This window comes from Zophobas morio, unplaced genomic scaffold, assembly GCF_036711695.1.
Source record: "Zophobas morio isolate AGI-343-1 ecotype UQ-CSIRO unplaced genomic scaffold, CSIRO_AGI_Zmor_V1 ptg000005l, whole genome shotgun sequence".
Taxonomy (NCBI): Eukaryota; Metazoa; Arthropoda; class Insecta; order Coleoptera; family Tenebrionidae; genus Zophobas; species Zophobas morio.
Genome location: NW_026972110.1, coordinates 17,267,451 through 17,288,639, shown reverse-complemented (window position 1 = coordinate 17,288,639; position 21,189 = coordinate 17,267,451). Strand labels below are relative to the sequence as shown.

At 32.5% G+C, this 21,189-nt stretch overlaps 1 protein-coding gene and 1 non-coding gene across 3 annotated transcripts; both read left to right on the top strand.

Moving 5' to 3' along the window:
* Positions 1 to 4,911: 4,911 nt before the first annotated feature.
* Positions 4,912 to 21,169, top strand: LOC135122899 (advillin). 2 transcript variants are annotated; one of them, XM_064047392.1, is made up of 13 exons: positions 4,912 to 5,015; positions 17,321 to 17,419; positions 17,471 to 17,584; positions 17,632 to 17,831; positions 17,881 to 18,085; positions 18,229 to 18,504; positions 18,552 to 19,025; positions 19,100 to 19,280; positions 19,328 to 19,696; positions 19,747 to 19,902; positions 19,954 to 20,060; positions 20,112 to 20,303; positions 20,945 to 21,169. In XM_064047392.1, the coding sequence occupies exons 1-13, from the start codon at positions 4,989 to 4,991 to the stop codon at positions 21,056 to 21,058; spliced, it is 2,514 nt and encodes an 837-aa protein (XP_063903462.1). In that variant the 5' UTR covers positions 4,912 to 4,988; the 3' UTR covers positions 21,059 to 21,169. The 2 variants fall into 2 exon arrangements, with proteins under 2 accessions (XP_063903462.1, XP_063903461.1); XM_064047391.1 differs by lacking the exon at positions 4,912 to 5,015 and adding an exon at positions 11,457 to 11,658.
* Positions 20,805 to 20,922, top strand: Trnal-caa (transfer RNA leucine (anticodon CAA)). Its single transcript has 2 exons — positions 20,805 to 20,842; positions 20,878 to 20,922. It is a non-coding gene; the product is annotated as a tRNA-Leu (tRNA).
* Positions 21,170 to 21,189: the final 20 nt, after the last annotated feature.

Sequence of the window (21,189 nt, the reverse complement as noted above, 5' to 3'; positions counted from 1 at the left end):
TGTCGTGTTGCCAAATCATGAAAAACATCCAAAATTGCTGAAGAAGTTAGTACATGAGAAAAGATATCTTATTTCGGAATCTCTATGAATGAGTATCTTAATTTTTTTAGTTCTTTAACGAATTATGACTTCTCTATTCCTCAATAGTAATTTTTGCACTCATGACCTTTTTTGATAGCTTTCGCGCATTCACCAGAGTACGGGAGGTCGAACTTCCCGCACACGTGCATTTAACTTCCCGTTGCCAAGGAAACCTTAAAATACTCGGGTAGTGTCAACATTGTGACGTGTTGACGGCGCTGTCAATGGCGTTGTTTATAAATAACTCACAGTTAATCTCTTCAGTTTAAAGGTTTATTCGTCGCAAAAAATATTGTACACAACACGTTCGTGAGCCTGCTTCCCGCATTCACGCAAATGCGGCACTCCCTTCGGTCGTGCCTCAAACAAGCGTTCATGCGGGAAGCAGGCTATCCCGAACTAGTTGCGTAAATTACTATTACACAACTAGTTCGGGATAGCCTGCTTCCCGCATGAATGCTTGTTTGCGGCACGACCGAAGGGAGTGCCGCATTTGCGTGAATGCGGGAAGCAGGCTCACGAACGTGTTGTGTACAATATTTTTTGCAACGGTTTATTAAACTGAAGAAATTAACTGTGAGATATTTATAAACAATGGCGCCGTCAACACATCACAATGTTGACACTACGCGAGTATTTTAAGGTTACCATGGCAACGGGAAGTTAAAATGCACGTGTGCGGGAAGTTCGAACTCCCGCACTCTGGTGAATGCACGAAAGCCATCAAAAAAGATCATGAGTGCAAAAACAATTTTACATATGATTCAAAAATTTTTATCTCAAAAATTGAGACGATGTAGTATTTATGCGATGTCTTTTCTATTCGTCAAACAATTTTACATACGATTTAAGAATTCTTATCTCAAAAATTGAGACGATGTAGTATTTATGCGATGTTATTTATTAGCTGACACACACGCAAAAACTGAAATGAAAATTCTCAAAAAGGGAAAAGTTCTAGCTTGCTGAAAATTTCGACATCTTTATCCAAAGTTTATCAAAGTATTATTTTTACACAAACTAAAGAAAAACAAAATTAAATTATTAAATTAGATATTAATTACTTAGACTGCGAAATAAACTCATCCGCCGCCCCGGTACGACGCAACGACGGCTATGAATTTTCTCGAGGGATTTCTAGTATGCACGACGAGGGCAGCGGAAGTCACGATGTGTACTCTAGAAAAACCTCGATCGCGGAACATCTAGAAAGGAAGTATGGGTTGAATAGATAGGTTTCGGGAACGATTATTATTCAACGAGTCGATTCCAGTAACTGTCGAGAGAATCGAGTCAAGTTACGCAAGAATTATTCTGTACATAATCGCTGTGTACTTAGTTGTGTAAATTTGAGTTACTAAGGAATAATTTGTTGAGTTTTACCCACGCCGATTTTAATCATCGATCACCGTAACAATATTTTAACATATAAAAATTGTAGTTCATAACCAAAATTTAGTGAAGGAAGAGCTCATTTTAACAACACAAATGTTAGACGACGGACGACGGACAACAGACGACTGACAAACAGACAGACAGACAGACAGACTGACAGATAGATTGAACGGGAGACCTATTTTTTAATACTCTAGGGCTCAGGAACGTCGAGAGAACATGAAATTAGCCATTTGCCCCATGGATTCACATTACAATATTTCCTTAGCTTACGCTCGGGAAATAAAAATTACATAAAGTTTGTTAAAAATCATAGGAATGTTAAAAAAACTAGCTTCTCATAAAGTTTAAGTTTTAAAAACAAATCTATAAGAACTTGAAAGAAAGTAACCATCAACACATTTTTCAGAAGTTAGGGTTACTAAAGTACGAAAGGGAAATATTGTAATGAAGGCATTTTAATTGCTATTCTTAGCATCCCAAAATTCGGAGAAAAAAGTGAATTTCCGGTTTTGGCCTGTTTATTTCCTATTTGACAGTCTGATTACACAAATTCGAAATTCTTCTTCCATAGGACTAGTATGAAGAAGATAAAGTACCAACCGATGTGTTATTCGACTCCGCCAAACAATCTGTGACGTCATTTTTTAAGTAAATGTCACATAATCGAAACTAATAATAATATTAATTTTATTAAACTATCCATAATTCCATTAGTATGATATCTAACTAATTCAAATTTTGTATTATTATTTATTTTAGTATCTAATGTTACAGTAATTATATGATACTCTAATACTATTATTATACCGAATAATTTAGTTGATAACGTCAAATTTTTACATTTAAACAAATCGGCAGTTGTCAAAATTCAAAGAAAGTATAGTTTTCGTAAATAACTCAAAGAGTCTGATCATGTTAATGGGAGAGCAATCCGTATGGTAGAATTCTAAGATCTCGAACGTCGTTTAATTTTGTCAAAAACCTCATCAATAAGTAGCATTATTTAGCTTTAGTTCCGAATTTCTTCAAATAAATTTTTATTACTATTTGTCATTTACGTTTTGGTTTCCCCAATCTTGAAAAATATTATTTATCTATTTATTTTTGTAGATTACATTATGAATGATAAATAAATGAAAAATTCTTAAATCAATCCATGCAGAAATCACAAAATAGAATAACAGTTTAAAGTTATTTAGAAGGAACTTCCCTCGCCCTTGAAGTACAGTCCAACAAATCCAGTTTCTTTGAAAAATTATAAAATTTGATTTTGCATATTTTTTTTGTGATAACCACTATAAATTAAAAAAAAATGTCGACGAGAATGAGATTTGAACTCACGTGAACATACGTATAAAATTTGATAACAATCGGCCTAGCAGTTTCTGAGATTATATGTCCAGTAAAAATCGACACAGATGACAGACAGACAGGCAGACGGAAACGGGAGACCTATTGATTCCTACTTTAGAGGACCTTCATCACAATATTTCCTTAGCTTAGCTGTTTTCGATTTTAGATATTTCAATGCAATAAAAGCAGAAGCGAATACCGTTCGAAATTTTTAAATTACGTCCTACAACAGCTTCTCAAAACACTGCCATTTTACATATGTTTAAAAAAATATTTTTTATGAAGAGAAAAACAAACCTAAACCCTGTTGATGCGGCACCTAACAATATTCTAGATCTAGATTGTGAGGAAGTTATCGTGAGAAGCATTCACCTCCGATTACGCTGGATATAAATATTATACAATCGAAAAAAGAAACTGGATTTGCTTGTGATTTAAACTGCATACCACTGCACTGGTAATTCATTTGACACAAATTTCATCACTTATATTATATAATATAAAGATATATATTTCATTTACTTATTTGCTTTTATTATAATGTTTATAGAAACTGTTGTTATAATAGAGTTGCTAAATGATTCAGTGAACACAAGAAGCGCAATTGTTTATATTGATATCATTACATAATCTATACATAATAAATGTGTTTGTTCTGACTGACTAACTGATTCATCAACGCAGAGCCAAATTTCATGTTTCTACGGAAAGTAGAAATTTGTATTGTAAGACCTAAGTAGTGAGAAGCTCCTATTAAAAATTCGATACTCAATATTTATGTGGAATAATCTGAAGAAAGTGTCTGTTTGGCACGAATTTAGAATCGGACAGTTTAATGTAGAACGTTTGATACCTCCTGTAGTGACTAACTCAGCTCGTAATTTTACCCCGTTTTGGTCAATTAGCAACTACCACTAAAAATTTAGAAACTTCCTTTCAAAACATTAAAAAACAAGCTGTGAGATTTTTGTTTGTAATCTTATTTTGACAATGAATTTGTTACAGATTTCTTCAGATGGGGTATTTCGCGGGCACTATCAATTATTTCATTTTCTTAACTCAGCTTTCACAAACCTTTTATATTGTTAATTCTGAATAAGAATAAGAACAAAAACTAATGAAATCTTTGTCAGTTAAAAAGTTAGCACTCTGACTTACAAAGTGCCGTCCAACAATAGGAACAAGGTGTAACAGGTGTTTAGTTTCCACACTTTACAGTCCATAAAATGCCATTGTAATGATTTATATTTTATTTATTGCCCCATAAAGGTAAACCACATCCTCACCTATTCATATTTAACACCGGAAGAAATTGTCTTTACACCACCATGGGTTTCTCCCTGAACTAAAAGTTCTATTTACGTGTTTTTAATTTAAATCGTAATTATAATTTTTTCGAGCTCAAGTCAGTTCACGGTCTATGCCTGTGAATAAACTTTGAACTTAAGAACATAATGGGCCCCTCTAAATGACCATCGAAACAACAACATATGTGCGATGTACAAAGCACGACGCTCACGCTATAATCCGCTCCTTTAAAAACGAAACTTCGATTCAACTTGTCATGTAATAATTCAGCAGAAAATAATATTCTGTGGCATAACTGTATAACGGTTTGTCGGTTTCTTGACTGAACATGCGGCAAAGGTAATACAAAACGATAAAATTAATAAATTTACTGGTTCTAACTGAATCAACTTTTTCTATCAATATTAATTAAACGTAACTGCGCTAATGAATCCTTTCAACGTCCTACAAGGAAGCACTCAGCGCAGTCAACAGATTGACAAAACCTCCATTGTGCAAAGGAAATTTTGTTGACTAAGGTTTCGTTGACTCTATCTAACGTGGAGCACTGAAATGTAAAATCATCACAATGCATCATCCTATTGCCAAACAATCGTAAGCAGCAATGCGTATTTCCGTTCTTTAAAAGCTCGGAAATTAACTTTAGTTATTTCCGAAAACAATTTACAAACAAACCCATCGTGGAAAAATTCCAAAACTCACTTCCAGAACCCATATTGGCATATGCAAGGGCATATTTTCATTCAAGCTGCCACCATCACGCATTCTCATTATTGCGTCTCACCACGACTTGCTGTTAGTGTTAATTAGTGAACTGCTTGGAAACTCGCTGTGTGTCGCAGGCAATTATGAAGGAATCACGGAAGATGACTTCCGTAAGTTATTAAAAGCTTATCCAACCTTAAAAAGCTGTGTACTATTAACTGTAATAACTCCATTCTGCATGTAAGGTCGTAATTAGTAAGACAGGTAGCATAAGAAAAGTGAGAAATTGCCATCAACATCACACATGGAGATCTTGTGGCTTGTTTCTTAGCACCAAATAAAAAAGCAATCAAGACCGTGAAGAACAACAATTTTTGTATCTGAGTTTATTTAATTAGTTTTTGATGGGAGTACCGCTATGGTTATAAGGCTCAAAAATTGGAAAAAGTTGATTACTGGTACTGCTACGGCTGATTACGGTGTTCTGAATTAATAATAAACGAAACGTCGTATTTAGTTTAATTGGCACGAAAATGATTTGTGCGGTGTTGGTACACCAAATTACGGTAGTTAGTGATACGAAACGTCAACTATAGTCTAATAATATATAGAAAACACAACCATTAATCAATCAACTGTTAAAAAAGGCCAAGGTTCTATTTATCCACATGAGCTGGTACTTTGTTTAACAAATTAGGTGTTAACGGTAGCAGGGGAGACCGGCACTAGTTGCAACAGATGTCGGTTGTAAAGTCATTAAATAGCACCTTGGTTTTAACACGATTTTTGGATAACTTTGACCAACAATACATGTACAAAGAAAAATTAATTAAATGTTTTATAATACTTGATAAACATTAAAAATAACCTTAAAATTTCTAATTTGGCGATTTTTTTAATGTAGTTTAAGCATAATTTAAAAATTTTACAGTTTGCAGTCAAATGAGTCTATATGCCCTTTTTTCAGAGTTGATTTTCGAACTTAAATCTACAATGAAAATCACGTTGCCAAAATTTGTTAATTTAACCCTTTTAAAAAATCGATGACGTCATGCTCACAATTTTGTACAGTGGGAATTGTATCGGTCATTTTGGGGAGAGTTCGTTCCCATTTTCAAAATTTGGCTTTACTAATTTTGACTAATTTGTCGCAAAAGTATCGTATACTCAGTTTCATCGACGTATTTTTTTTTCAGAAAATCTGCTGTAAAACTTAATAAATGATCTAAAGTTAGTATTATAAATTATAAAAGTTGATTCTGCATCTTTTGTGATCTCTTATAATTAATATTTTCAAAAATGGTGGTTCCAGAATTTTGAGAATATTAAATAAACCAAATTTACTTGATTGAGACATTCATTTACCAAGTTCTTGCGAAGATGTCATATACGTCATAATAGGAATGAAGAAATGATAAAAGTCAAAGTTGGTATTTAGTCAAAATTGCAAAAAAATCGTTTCGTAGATTCTACGACAACGTGCAAAATTTGGTTTAAAAAGTATTTTTTTTTTGCAAAATCTACTTGACGCTATTTGGAAATGACGTCATAAAATCTTTGGAAATGACTAACAAAGAATTAGTGATTTATCATATTTAGGATAACCTTTTTTCGTAGTGTCTAAGTTAAATTAAAAATTTTGTTCTACAATTTTGGTACAGTTTATTTTTGAAATTATGATACGATGTTGCCAGGTTATTTCAAGCTTCTTGAAATTTTTTGGCAATGGGAGGGTTCGTAAAAAAAATCACAGTAGGCTTATTACATTTTGTGGAAAGATGAAGAAAGGTACACACTTTGTTCTGGTATAATTGAGATTCAATTTTTGTATACAGAGTGTTTATAAAAATGTTTTATTTAATACAGTTTTCAAAAATCGATATTTCAATTTTTTCAAATAAAACACCCCATGTTTTATAATTGTATCTTAATCTGTTTTTTATTCTCTTTACTTTTTGTTGAGTATTTTCTATGTTTAAAGTTGCTAGGTACTGCAATTTTTTACTTTTTTAAGAAAGACAAATTAGAAAAACGAGGACAAAAAATAGAGTAATAAAATATGGGATGTTCCATTTGACAAAACTGAAATATCGAAATTTGAAAATTGTAAAGTTTTATATTTTTTATAAACACTCTGTATATTAAAATTTGTAAGACAAACTTTAATAAAAAATAAGCTTTTGCGATGTTTTTGCCTCTTCCATTGCCAACAAATTTCAAGAAAATTGGAATATCATGGCAACGTCGCATCGGAATTTCAAAAGTAAAGGTAGTAAAAACCTAAAATGAAGTCAATCAAAATATGTAAAAATATATAGGGTATTTCATTTAAAAAAAGTAAGTTGTGTGTTACTCCATAAAAACAGTACACTCTGATGTGGGGATGATTTGACAAATCTTACATTACATTATAATATTTGACAACAAGAGTTCAGGAGGTATGGAAATCATCATTACATATACATTTTTATTTTAACTTATAAGCGTTATCATAAAAAATAAAATTCGTAAAATCAAATCTTATAATTTTTCAAAAAATCTGGATTTATCTTTGACCAATTTTTCGTTTTTACAACTTTAAGATCCGGTTTGTGGAAAGCGAATTAAGTTAATCGCCATTAATTTTAATTGAGGTCCGTTGCTATGCAACGTGCATGTTTTAACCAATCACGATCTCATATACCACATTTTAATCCTAATAAATCGAGGACTCAATATTTCATTCAATTTCCATAAACCGACCCTATTTTTTTCAATTTTTCAATTTCACGCCTGCAGATTTTTCAGTTCATCGTTTCTAGAAATTTTTCAATTTTGCAATTTTTCGATGTTCTAATTTTTCATTCTTCGCGTCTTCAGTTTCTCAATTTTTAATTTTTCCATTTTTCAAGTTTTTGTTTCCTCAATTTTGGAATTCCTTATTTTTATTTTTCATTTTCCCGATTTTTTTAATTTGCATTTTCTAGATTTCATTCACATTTTTTCGGTTCACTTCCTTTATTTTTTCAATGTTTCTTCCGATGGTACAATTTTTCGTTCCTTTATTTCATTCTTCAAATTTTTCATTTTTTAATTCCTCGATTTCCCAATTTTCAAAATTTTCAATTTTGCAATTTTTGGATTTCTCAATTATCCGAGTAATCTTTGTTTTTCTTAATATATAGAGCTTTTTTTTCAACAGGATAGTTAACATGTTTTCAATTTCTTGTTGAAAAAAAAAAACTTCGTAAATTAAGAAAAAATGGTCAAAGTATAGGCCCCGCCCACCCACCCCTTCTCAATTGTGATGAATTTTGTATTCATCGTGGGCTGAAGGGTGGAGCTTTATTGCAAAATCCTCATTTCTCTGCAAGAAATTTCCATATGAAATATGTTTTTAAAAGGGTAGAATTTTCTAGAGAATTTTGAAGTTACAATTAAACTCCGCCCCTCGGTCTGATTAAGAATGAAAAACGCATCACAATTGAGAATTAATCTTTTTTTTTTCTTTATGTACATAGTTCTCTTTCAACAATTTTTTCGCACATAGAACAAGAGATATAACAAAAACATAGTGTCAATATATTATTCAATAGTTTTGGACTGTACTGTAAAATCTAAGTATTGAAACGTTCTAAAGTTGGAAAATCGAAAAACTGGAAAATTTAAAAATGAAAATATTAAAAAAACAAAAAATTATAAAATCGGTACATTGAAAAATTGAAAAATTGTAAAAATAAAGAAAATAAAAAACTGTAACGAAAAATTGCAAATGAAAAAATGAAAAATTGAAAACTCGAGAAACTCAATTGGAAAAATTGCAAAATCTATAAATTGAAAAATTCAAAAGTTGAAACCTCGAAAAATTTGAAATCGAAAAAATGAAGAAACAAAAAATGAAAGACTGGAGAACTGAAAAATTCAACTCAAAAAAGCTGTGGTACGCCACCGTATTTTACTTTATAGAGGTCATCAGAAAACAAAATTTGCAAAAAAAATAAGTAGAATTTTTCGAAAAAGTGGCTACCCTTCAGAGGCGAGGGAAATTCTGTTAAAATAACCTTCGACCAATTTTTAAGATTTGTGTTGAAATATTTTATGGAGAAATAAACAAAACTAATAAGCATTCACGTTCGGTAGAAGTAACTGACAGAAACTTTTCTGTGGTTAAGTTGCAATCTTAAGATCACTAGAAATTTAAGATTGGCATCAACTGTCTAATTTTCTAATTCAAATGTCAAATCTGAATTGTGTGGAAAAAAAACGAAGTTTTTCTAATTTCAACACGCTTCGTTTCAAGAAAATCCTTAAATACAGCATGGAAACAATTTACATAAAAGTAATCACGAGAAAGCTCATTTTAAAGGAAAAGAAACAAGAAATATTTCGTGGTTTTCAAAAAATTGGGTAAAACGGAAACAGTTAAACTGGTGGCAGAAATATTCTCCGTAAAGTTCGCTAGTGTTGTCGAGTGTTTTCCGAATTTTAAAATAATACAGATACAGCGGCGCTTGTGCCGTTAATATTATAATCAGAATCAGAAAGACTGCTTTGTTGGTTCCTTTCTACAATTGGTTTTTAAATTTTATATAATCGTTATTGTTTTGTAAGAGGTAAAACACTCGGCTTTGAAAATAATTGTACGTAATACACGTATAAATTTAGGTTTCCGAAGGCGAAGTTTTTCACATTTTAAACACGTTATAGCTGCCAGAATCAAATTTCTAAGGCGGTACCTATCTCCAATTGCGTGATTGTGGTGAAGATTTACTTTTCATTTTCTTGGATGAGACATGGATATACCAGAACGGATCCATGGTGAAATTGTGGATCCATGATGATGACATCAAAGCTTGTCCTCCTAAAAAAACTAGTGAAGGGAAAAGATTCAAAATTTTACATGCGGGTCGCTCTTTGGGCTTTTAGAGGGATGCGATTTTCTCCTTCGTTCAAAAATAGATTCACCAGATTACCACAAAACCATCACATTTTCGATATTTGACCTTTACTTACTTACATGTCACATTTTTGATACCTACTTTCTGACATTCCAGTAATACATTATACACTAGAACAATTATGTCCGATGTTACACAGCTTAAAAAAAAAAGTTACCAAATCTAGTTACATCTACCGAACGTGAATTCCTTATACGCGCTTTGTTGTGGTATCAATTAAATTTATACAAGCATTTATTATACAGAGTGTTTATAAAAAATCCTAAAACGTTACACTTTTCAAATATCGATATTTCAGTTATTTCAAACAGCATGTATTTTATTACTGCGTCTTACTGTATTTTTTTGTTCTCCTTCTTTCAATATATCGGGTGTCTCAAAAAAACTGGATTGCGATTTTTTGTGAACCCTTCCATTGCTAAATTTGAAGAAAATTGGAATAATGTGGCAACGTGGCATCATAATTTCAAAAATGATCTTGATTTATGATTATAAAGTCTTAGACGAGGTCAATCAGAATATGTAACAATATATAGCATATTCCATTTGAAAAAACTAAGCTGTGAGTTACGCCTTATTAAAAATAGAACACTCTGTGTAGTTGACAATAATTTTAGTGTAGGGTCTTCAAAGAACCGTACAACTTTAGTCTTATTATTATATTTTTTTAATGTTGAATGAGATATCGAGAAGCACGCGATATACATAATGTGGTACTGATTGTGTTTTAGCATTCTAACCAATCAGCGTTTCTTCTGAGATTATTTAGAATTATTTACACCTGATGTAAAAGATAATAATGTATAAAGCAATAAATTTTATTAGTTTCCCAAAAAATTTTGGCTTCAGTCAGGTTATGACTGGTGTTACATTGTTAATAGCGTGGTTTCAAAATTATTGAATAAATTTCGAGATCCACACGACTGGCATGCTTCGGAAATAAAATAAATTAGTTGGATATAATTGTGTGTTTATTTTATTATTGTTGTTTAATCAAACGACCTTTACCTGGTTGTCTCATCGTCCTCAAACATGCACAAACACGTTCTCATTTTACACAATGACAAAGTAAAAACCGCCTAAATTTGGCAAATTGTTGATGTGTTACCGTTATCTTTGGCCATCGCCACAATTTTATTGTTAAAGATTTTTTTGTGTTCCGTTTCATGCTATCCATAATTTACACACAAGACAATTAAACACAAAAAAATGGTATACATGTCCTCGGTTTCCCCTATTACTAATTCAGAGCAATATACATACGCATTTAACTGTTAGGTACGCACTAGCTACAGTTTTTTCATTTTTCTAATTACAGTATAGTAATTACACTATTACCAGTTACCACCCAAGAAACAGAATTATTTTCAAGGACCAAAGCACCCAATGATTGCTTGAACGAACTTTCTTCCTTTTGCTCTGCTGATTAATATCTACGCACGTCCAGCTTTCAGGATAACTGTACTAACTCTTGCATAACAAATTTTTTCCGATAACGAACCACTTGAAAGTGCTAATGAAATTGGTCATGGCAATTATTCCGGGTAGAATTATCGATTCTAGAACAAAATTTGATCGTCGTTAACGAAATGTGACTACTAGACCGTTTTGTAAAAGTCATGTCTGGCACGGAAGAAAGGAGGGGGTCACTCACTTCAAAGATCTTGAAGAAACTTGCGATTTGCCGGTTGTTGTCCGCATTCTATGTCAAGACGTGAAGGAAAATTATAACCGCAACTAACGATATCTTGTAAAATTTACTACGAAGAGATCATGCAAGGAGCGTGGTAGTGAGTGCTTAAACTGAACTGTGAAGTGGTTTTGTGAATGAACTATCAGCAAAATGCAGATTTTGGAGCTGCAGCAAACCGACTATGTAGGTCTTTAATTTTTTTTTTTTTATTTTTGTATTTTTGGTATTTACAAAATTTTTATGGGTAATTTATTAAAAACTTACCTAGATGAAGATTAATTTTTCAGACACACTAAACACTTTTTAAGCTTGAATATACACTAAATTCTAGACATTAGACCGTTCGTTACATTTTTAAAGGTTTTCCAAAATTATGTCAAAATTAATGACATTTAGTTATTTGATTGTTCTAAACAAATTTGATGTGTATTTTTGAAGTTACACTAAAAACCGTGCTAAACAAAATTAAGTACCCCCCTATGATTTTTATGCGAATCATGCGTTATTTTTTTTATGCGTTGATAGTGTTATCAAGTTATCATATTTCCAAATCATTGGTTTTATAGTCAACATCATCGACCATGCAGTTGTTAAAAGTGAAAATACAGAAACCAGGAAAAAATTATGGTAAATAAAAAAATTATACGTGTTTTAAGTTTTCGTTTAATGGTAAATTATAACAAATAATTTAAAAACTCATTTCCAATCAGTACAGCTGATTGTCAAACTCTGTTATGAATACAGAGTTTAGATAGTTGTTGCTGTCGAATTTTGATTTTTTTCCAAAAATTTACAGATTTAGGGTTACAAAAATGAATGTACTGATAAACCACAAGTACACACGCATAATATATTGTCCATTTTAGATACAATTTATCATCCAAAATTTTGAGATGACGTTATAACTTTTTGGGCCGGATAAACAGATACACTTTGATTAGCGACTTACTGTGTGACATTAATCTTACAGTCTTTGCCAGATTTCAGAGCAGCCGATTTTACATATTTTAAAATAATTTTTTTAAATTTCCTTGAACAACTTAAAATTTTTCGATTTTTCTCCAAAATCTAGATATCGAAGGTTAGAAAACAATAAATTACAAGCATATTTTTTTATGTAGCAAAATTTTGAGATGACGTCATTAAATTTTGACTAGGATGAGCAAACAAATTTCTATATAGGTTATTTGATGATTTCAAGATATATTTTTAATATAAATTTCTAGGGATAAATACATAAAGAAATAGATTTTCAACTGTGCAATATACTATCGGGTGAGCAACGTAAGTCGTGATCGCAGGAGGTTCCGGAAACAAACTTTTGAATCTATACTTGATCGCTACGATTGTGTAAAAAGTCATTGAGTTGACACAGTTATTATGCTTATATTCAAATTTTTAACATCTAAAGAGAAATAGGCTATGAGTCTAAAAACTACCGACATACGTTTTATGAAACTCAGCCAACTGCGACCATGAATTACGTTACTCATGCTATATGTGTACCTAAAAGCATACTAATTGTAGGACTTATGCAGTGCCACATCTTAGGAAATATTCTTCAACAAATTACAACTATCATTTGTCATTTTTTCGAAACGTTATTGATTTTCTGGAGAATATAAATAAATAAAATTTAGTTAATATTCTCTAAATTAAAAAAAAAAAAAACCCTTACGTAGTTTTTGACAAATTGTAATTTTAATTAACATTTTATTTTGTTCTTAATATGTTATAGTTACTTTTAATGTCAACTGATATCATGAGAATAACAATTTCGATATTTGGGAAAATTTCGAAGGTTTTAATTGACCGCTGTAATTGATATTTTATTCATTGAATTTTATTTTGACAAGCGGTAGAATTTAAGATTTAAAACAAAGCCAAAATTGGCCCCGCCCACCCACTCTTATTCCATTTTAATTACTCAGTATTTTTTTATAATTATAGCTTAATAATTTCTGAATATTTTGTTTAACAATTTATCTATTTTTTTACCAATGGTTTAACGAATTTGCCTAAGATTGTAGTAAAAGAATAATGTTGTTATTAATTAACAGCAGAGTAGTCACCATAATGAAGAAAGGGTGGATGGGCGGGGCTACTACTTGCTTACGTAGGACAAAGTTAAACTTAGCCCCGCCCACCCACCCGTCCCCATTTTTTCGCTTTTGAAATAAAAAATAAATTTCATAGTAATTAGTGTAACAAAAAAAATATGATTCGTGCTCTTTTTTGTTTCCTGTTAGAGGCTAGGTTCTATTAGTTCCTAGTCCCCCTCTACAGAAGAACATATAATTAAACTAAACAGGAATAAAATTGTCAGAATGAGAACAGCGCGGGTGGGCGGGGCTAATACATGCCAAGATAAGACTAATTTTGGCAAATGGCATATCTTCTAAGAAAATAGAGGGCGGGTGGGCGGGACTAATACTTGTTAAAATAAGACTGATTTTGGCAAATCACTTACTTTATAAGTGATGGGTGGGCGGGGTTTAGTTTCCGCTAAGATAAGATTGATTTTGGCAAATGCTATAGCCTCTAAGAAAATAATGAGATTCTTTTGCTATACTGTTTCTAACAACAAAACATCAGTTTTTCTCTTTTCGTTATTTGTGGTGACGTGAAAATTTTGTTCTGGTATTTTAAACATTTTCAATATTTTGGCATTTGAATAATATTTGAAAAAATAGTCACGTTTTTGGCATTCTTAATTTTTTAGTTTTTCATATTATGTATTACTACTATTTTTTACAAGTTTGTTGTCTTATTAATATTTTTGACAACCTTGAATTTTACATTTTCCTTTTTTCATTACCTACATAACTTCTATTTTTCACAGTTGCACGATATTTTTGATATTTTCAAAATTTTGACATTTGTGTACTATTAAAAAAATGTGTCATTCTTGTGACATAGTTTACGTTTCTTGTTTTTCACATTATTATTATTTTTGGCATGTTTAACGAGCTGAAATATTAAATATTTAATAATAATTTCAGTAAATGAAGATACAGGGTGAGTCACAAAGCGCGCGGTCCTCAATATCTCATTAATTAATAATAATAATTATTATTATAGAGATAGAAAAAAAGACACAGACTAAAATTGTATGATTCTTTCAGTAGCATACACCAAAATTATTTTAGACTATACAGAGTGTTTTGTTTTCGAGGCATAGCACACAACTTAGTTTTCTGAAATGGGATGCCCTATATATATTATTAAAATTTTATTGTACAGCCTGTCAGGGGAAAGCCGATATTTACTGCACCCAAATTCGCCCCGCGCCGGGCAGTCTGGCAGGCAGGTATAGTTTGGGAAATTTCTTTCTACCCTATAAAATTTTATTGGCAATAACGAGACGGACAGTAGTACAATAGCAAGAGATGTCTACAACTTGAAGTTGTCGCGTGCCAGTAATTCCCAGATGTTAGAAAGCAGAATAATCCAGGTCCGGACAGGGACCATCGTTACTCACGAACGAAAATGACGATAATTTTATGAGTACAACTACCTGCTAATTGTTCTCCGACAAATTCGGATGCACTGGTCTGAGCCATAAATATTTTTTACCATTGTACCACTGTCCGTCTCGCTATTGTCAATAAAATTTTATGGGGTAGAATGAAATTTCCCAAACTATACAAATTTCTTGGAAAAGCAGCGGTTCGAAAACCACAGAGCTGTAAAACGAATTAACTCTGGGAGTCCATAAAATTCTTATAATTCTAGACAAACTTTACTTATTCTTCTTAGCCTCGTCCTAGGCTTTATAACCATAGTTTATTTTTTAAATTTCGATGCAACGTTGCCACGCTATTTCCAAGATCTGCGTCGTTTATGGAGAGATAAACAGAGGCAGACGCTTTGTTATGGTATCAATTAAATACAATTTTAATACATTCTTAGGGTGTTCATAAAAAAATAAAGTTTACAAATTTCAACTACCGATATTTCAGTTTTTCAAATAGAACAGCCTGCATTTTATTACTGCAACTTAATTTAGTTTTTGTTTTCTTTCTTTCAATATGTCGATGAAAAAGAAAACAAAAAACAGAATAAGAATGCAGTATTAAAATATAGGTGTTCTATTGGAAAAAACTGGAATATCGATATTTAAAAATTGGCATCATTTATTTTTAGAAACACTCTATGTATTAAACCCAATCTTATTTATACCACAATAAAGCGTGTAGCTGTATTTACCTCTCCACAAAATATTGCATTTTTTTGTGAATCCTTTCATTTCTTAAACATTTAAAAAAAATTGGAATAACTTGGCACCGTCGCATCAGAATTTCGAAAATAAACTGTTATAAAGCATAAGAAAACATTTGAAAACACTAAAAATTGTGTGTTACGTCTCAAAAACAGAACACTCTGTATAGTTGAAAATAACTTTTGGTATATGGTCATTAAAGAACTGTACAACTTTAGATTTTTTTCTACTTTTAATAATAGTAATTAATGAGATATCGAGGAGCGCACACTTAGTGACGCATCCGTATATTTATATACAGGATGTTCAAAATATGGCTCAATGAACATTATTAAATTCACAGTTCGACAAAAATCATTAAAAAATTCTATACGTCAATTTGACTTTCACTTACAAAAACAAAATATCGATTTAGATTGCACACTGTTGTCATATTTATCCTAAACAATTTTTGAGCTTATTGTAATATTATAAAATGAATAATACGATGGATATAGACAAGAACCCTTCAAAATTATTTTGAATAATGAAGGTCTGATCGATTTCAGGTACCCAACACAAAATAGTGAATATACAGTATGTCCTTGGATTGAGTTCATAAGAGGAAAGAATTAACTGAAAGAATTACGGGTTAGAATTGAATTATGTGCTGAAAAGGGTGGTGGGTTAATCGAATAGTAGAAATTGCTATGAATGTAGGACATTTTTTTTGTAAAATTAAAAATAAAAAAGTCTTTCCTTACTTTTGGTTTTTCGATTTTAAGGACACAGCGTGATAATATTAAATTTTAATTGTAAATTTATTTATTTTGAATTAAGCAAAAAATATTATTCCTTTGTCATTTATTTTGTTACATATACAGAAAACAAAGTTTTTTTCCTTTTCTGAACTCAATTCGGAGACATACTATATATATAAAAGTATGGTGAAATTTCGAAGGGAAAAATTAAACTTTGAATGGTTATATCTTCTCCATTTGTACAAAATTTGTAATTTTTTTTTGCTCCATAAACGCTCCCGAACAACGTTGTGGTCTTTAGACCTTTTTGACATTCTGAGGGTTTTTTCATATTTTAAATATTTTGATGCTTACGACATTTTTGGATTTGGGATTTTAAGTTCCTCCAGCTCAAGTGAAAAAAAAAAGATTTTCTTAACGTTTTTATCCTTTATTATCGCTCATTTTTTATAGAATGTAACACCGATTGCATGCTGTAGGCCTTTAGACATGATACCTATATGTTGTACAGTTTCAATATCGTTTTTATTGTTAGAAGAAAAATATGCAATTCATAGTATATACATAAAACTGGATATCTGTATGTGCTTTTTACTTCCAGAGCGAGAAAAGGACTTCATTAATTAAGACATTTCTTATAATTTTTCAAATAAGTTTTTACTTTATATTCAGGTTTTATAATTCTTTTCATTAAGATTTAATTATCCATTTTTCTTACTAAATAAAAAAGATCATATACCGTTCATTATTAAGAGAAAATAGAGCAAGCTGTACTAAAATTTTCTGATCCTTGGAAATTTTAAAATTATAACTATTTATTTCTTACGAAAAGTATTTTTTTTTTATACTCAATTATACTTATTTTCTGTTTTGTACTTCCCAGGATGACAGCTATTCCAACGGGACAATTAACAACTCCGTGGACATAGCTTTCCGCAAAATCAACAAAAGCTCAATAGCTTTCCTAATATGGCGCATTGAAGTAAGTTAATCCCTAAATTAACTAAATAACTAAAAAATCATCAAATTGTAGAATATGAGCGTAGTTGCTATACCCCGGGAACAATACGGCACATTTTACGACACCGACTCTTATGTCATTTTCGCTGCTTCGCTTTATGGACAACCCGTTGGTGTCGACTCAGTAGTAAGTAAAACCCTCCCCGAAATTTCTCGTTTGACAAACCATTCCAGGCTCGAGAAGTCCGAGGCGCTCCTCTCGAATACCACGTCCACTTTTGGCTGGGCTCCTCTACAACCCCGGACAAATCCGGCGTTGCGGCTTACAAAACCGTAGAGTTGGACAATTTCCTGACCGGAACAGCAACACAACACCGAGAAACACAAGGAAATGAAAGCCCAAGGTTTAAGAGTTACTTCAAGAGCGGACTAAAGTAATTTGCTTCATAAAAATTGCAAAACACTAGTGTCCTAATTTTGTAGAGTCTTAACGTCGGAATTTTCTTTATTGAGTTTGCCAAAACTGTATAAAGTTAAGGGAAAATGTGCCCCCATTCTCATTCAAATGGACAACGTCTCCTGGGACAAGTTTAATAGTGCTGATATTTTTCTCCTACACACGTCCAACGTTTTATTTGTTTGGATCGGAAGAGCTTCCGACGCCGGTGAAAAACTCAACGCGGCAAAAGTAAGTTCTCATGGTAACAATAGATGTACGATAATGCGTTTTAAAGTAGACACCTGAGGAAAGTACTGTTAGCGAGTCGACTTTAACGATCGGTTTGCTGTGAAATTGTATAACACAATGAACGTTTTTATACAATTTTTTAGCTCGCGACGGAAATGAAAGAACTGTACAACATTCCCAATATTTCTTTCGTTGACGATGGTTACGAGAAGACGCTCCAAGACGACGAGAAGAAAGAATGGAACAAATATCTCCCATTAGACAAAAGACACGTTTTGCCGGAAAACGAATCGCAATCGCACAATTCTTGCCAAAGATCTAACAATATACGTCTTTACAAGTGCTCAGAGAACAATGGAAAGTATAGAGTGGCGGAAATAAAAAGTGGACCTTTGTCGCAAAGCGATTTGGAACCAGATGTAAGAACAACGCTGCAGAAAAACCTTGTCTAATACAAAAATTCCAGGAAGTGTTTATAATCGATCAAGAAACCAACGGAATCTGGGTGTGGGTAGGAAAAAGGGCGAACGAAAAAGAACGCGGTGAAGCCTTACGCAACGCTCGTGGATTCGTCAAAAAAAAGAAGTACCCTAACAACACCAAAGTTACTAGAATTGTCGACGGACATGAACCAGTCGAATTCAAAACGCTGTTCGCCTTCTGGAAAGACGAAAACAAAGCCCCTGGACGAGGTGTTAAACCCACCGTTTTGGTGTCGAAATTCGACGCCGTCACTATGGAGGAGCGTCCGAGTTTGGCCGCAGAAACCCAGCTTGTTGATGATGGTTCAGGAAGTGTGACCCTATGGAGAATAAAACAACACAACATAGTCGAGGTTCCTAAAGACCGTCACGGTTTCTTTTTCAATGGAGATTGTTACATTGTTTTATACAACTATCAAACATCAGCGGAAGAAAAACATTTACTTTATTACTGGTTGGTGAGTTGAATTCTTAAAGTGTCGTGTACTCGAGCGTGAAAATCGCTGTATTTCCTAAACCACTTCCTATGTAGGGTTCCCATGCCACACAAGAAGAAATTACTTTTGCCAATGCGAAAGTTATGGAGATTGATGAAGAGCTTGGAGGTTTGGGGTTCCTAGCTCGGGTGATACAAGGGCGCGAACCGTCACACTTTTTACAACTATTCAAAGGAAAGTTGATCGTTTTTAAAGGAAAAGGAACCGACTTTGATGGTACTTTTGTAACGAAAACAAGAACGAAATTATTGTTTGTGTTGTAGAGTCAGGACGGAACCTTAAACATCCCTTGCAATATTTTCTCCACGTTTTTGGGTCGACTTTAGCTAGTAGCAAAGCGGTCCAAATACACCCAAAGTCGTCCCATCTCAATTCGAATTACTGCTACGTTCTTAAACGAGGTAAACATGCCCATATTTGGTGTGGGCACTATTCCACTGGGGATCAAAGAGAAATGGCGAAGTTGTTTGCTGGAAAAGACTTCGAGTTGGTTCTTGAGGGCAAAGAAAAGTCCGAATTCTTCGATTTAATAGGGGGGAAAGTACCGTACAGTACTCAGTTGATGAGGAACGATGGAGATGTAAAATCCCCGAAACTGTTCCACTGTACGAAAATGAATGGCATGCTTAGAGGTGCAGAAAAAATATTCTTGTTATTTCATTTAATTTCGCGCTTGTTTTAGCCGAAGAAATATTGTTTTTCACTCAGAACGACTTGCTTCCGGAGAACGTGATGCTTCTAGATTTTTTCACTGTTATTTATTTGTGGACTGGTAATTTAAGCTCGAAAGAAGACCAAAGACAGAGTTTGCCCATGGCTCTGGAATATTTACAAACTGGTAAAATACATAATGAGTAGCTATGTAAATCGTTATGGGTTGGGTTTTTAGATCCTTGTGGTAGAGATATAAATATTCCCATAATTCATATAAATCAAGGGTGTGAACCACCCTCATTTATCGGGTTCTTTCCAAGCTGGAATAAAAAGCTTTGGAAGGTTTGTAAACTTTTGCACTGTTTTAAAATCTTACTTATCTTTGAATTTTAGGGATACAAATCGTTTGGTAAAAGGAGGCAGGATATCGAAATGAAAAATTCCAAAAGCAATGGGAAGGAAATAAATGGTTATCAAAAGTCGTCGGGACACAGTGATTTTGACCAGTATGATAAATATCCTATTAACATCCTCAAAGAACCGAACGAAAAGCTGCCGGCACGTGTAGACCCCTTAAATAAAGAGGTAAATTAAGAACTAACTTCGAATTTATAAATATTAGTAAAATTAAAACAACACTGACGCAGAAAATCGATAAACGATTACAATTTGCAAAATCAGTATAAACTGTTTGACTTGTGTTGGCAACAAACATTTACACGACTTTATCAATGTGCGTTAATCTCCCCCTGACTTCATAAAAAGTGTGCTATTTTCAACGAATGTATAAAAATAAATCCTTTATGAGGATATAAAAAAGGCACAAAATTTGTACGGTTTTAGATCTTTTAATTAAATATTAGTAGTGGTGCGATCAATAATTATGAATTAGCTTTTTGTTTCATTATTATTAAATAGAAGTTTTATTTTTTAAAACAATTTATTTGGTAAAATTTTAATAAAATATGGAAGAAGCGTGAAAATAGTCTCCTTTTTTGCAAATATTACGTCATTTAGAATTAAAAATTACGTTATATTGCGACATACACGTTCTTTATAACGCACGAAATCCGACTTCATTACCAAGTCAGGATGGCCGAGCGGTCTAAGGCGCCAGACTCAAGGTATACCTTGCCTGCTTGCGCAGGTCAAATGAGCGTTCTGGTCCTCTCTGAGGGCGTGGGTTCGAATCCCACTTCTGACAGCTTTTTTTTATTTTTTTTCAGCTGCATTTAACTCACGACGATTTTGTTTCTGTACTGAAAATGACTTACGTGGAATTTGAGAAGCTGCCACGTTGGAAACAGCAAGAACTGAAGAAACGTGCCGGATTATTTTAGCGGGATCTACTAGAGAATTCATATTTATGTTTTTATATATTTTATATACGCCACTTGTAAGATTAGTATGATTATCTATTCAGTATTGTTTAATAAAAGTGATTTATTTAGTGTGCAGTTTGAATGAAACT

Bases quoted from the DNA above. Each gene is read 5' to 3' on its own strand.
- LOC135122899 (XM_064047391.1), top strand. From the start codon at position 11,626: ATGCAGATTTTGGAGCTGCAGCAAACCGACTAT. The intron at 17,832-17,880 runs GTAATTTGCTTC...CTAATTTTGTAG, and splicing joins TACTTCAAGAGCGGACTAAA to AGTCTTAACGTCGGAATTTT. The intron at 19,697-19,746 runs GTGCAGAAAAAA...CGCTTGTTTTAG, and splicing joins AATGAATGGCATGCTTAGAG to CCGAAGAAATATTGTTTTTC.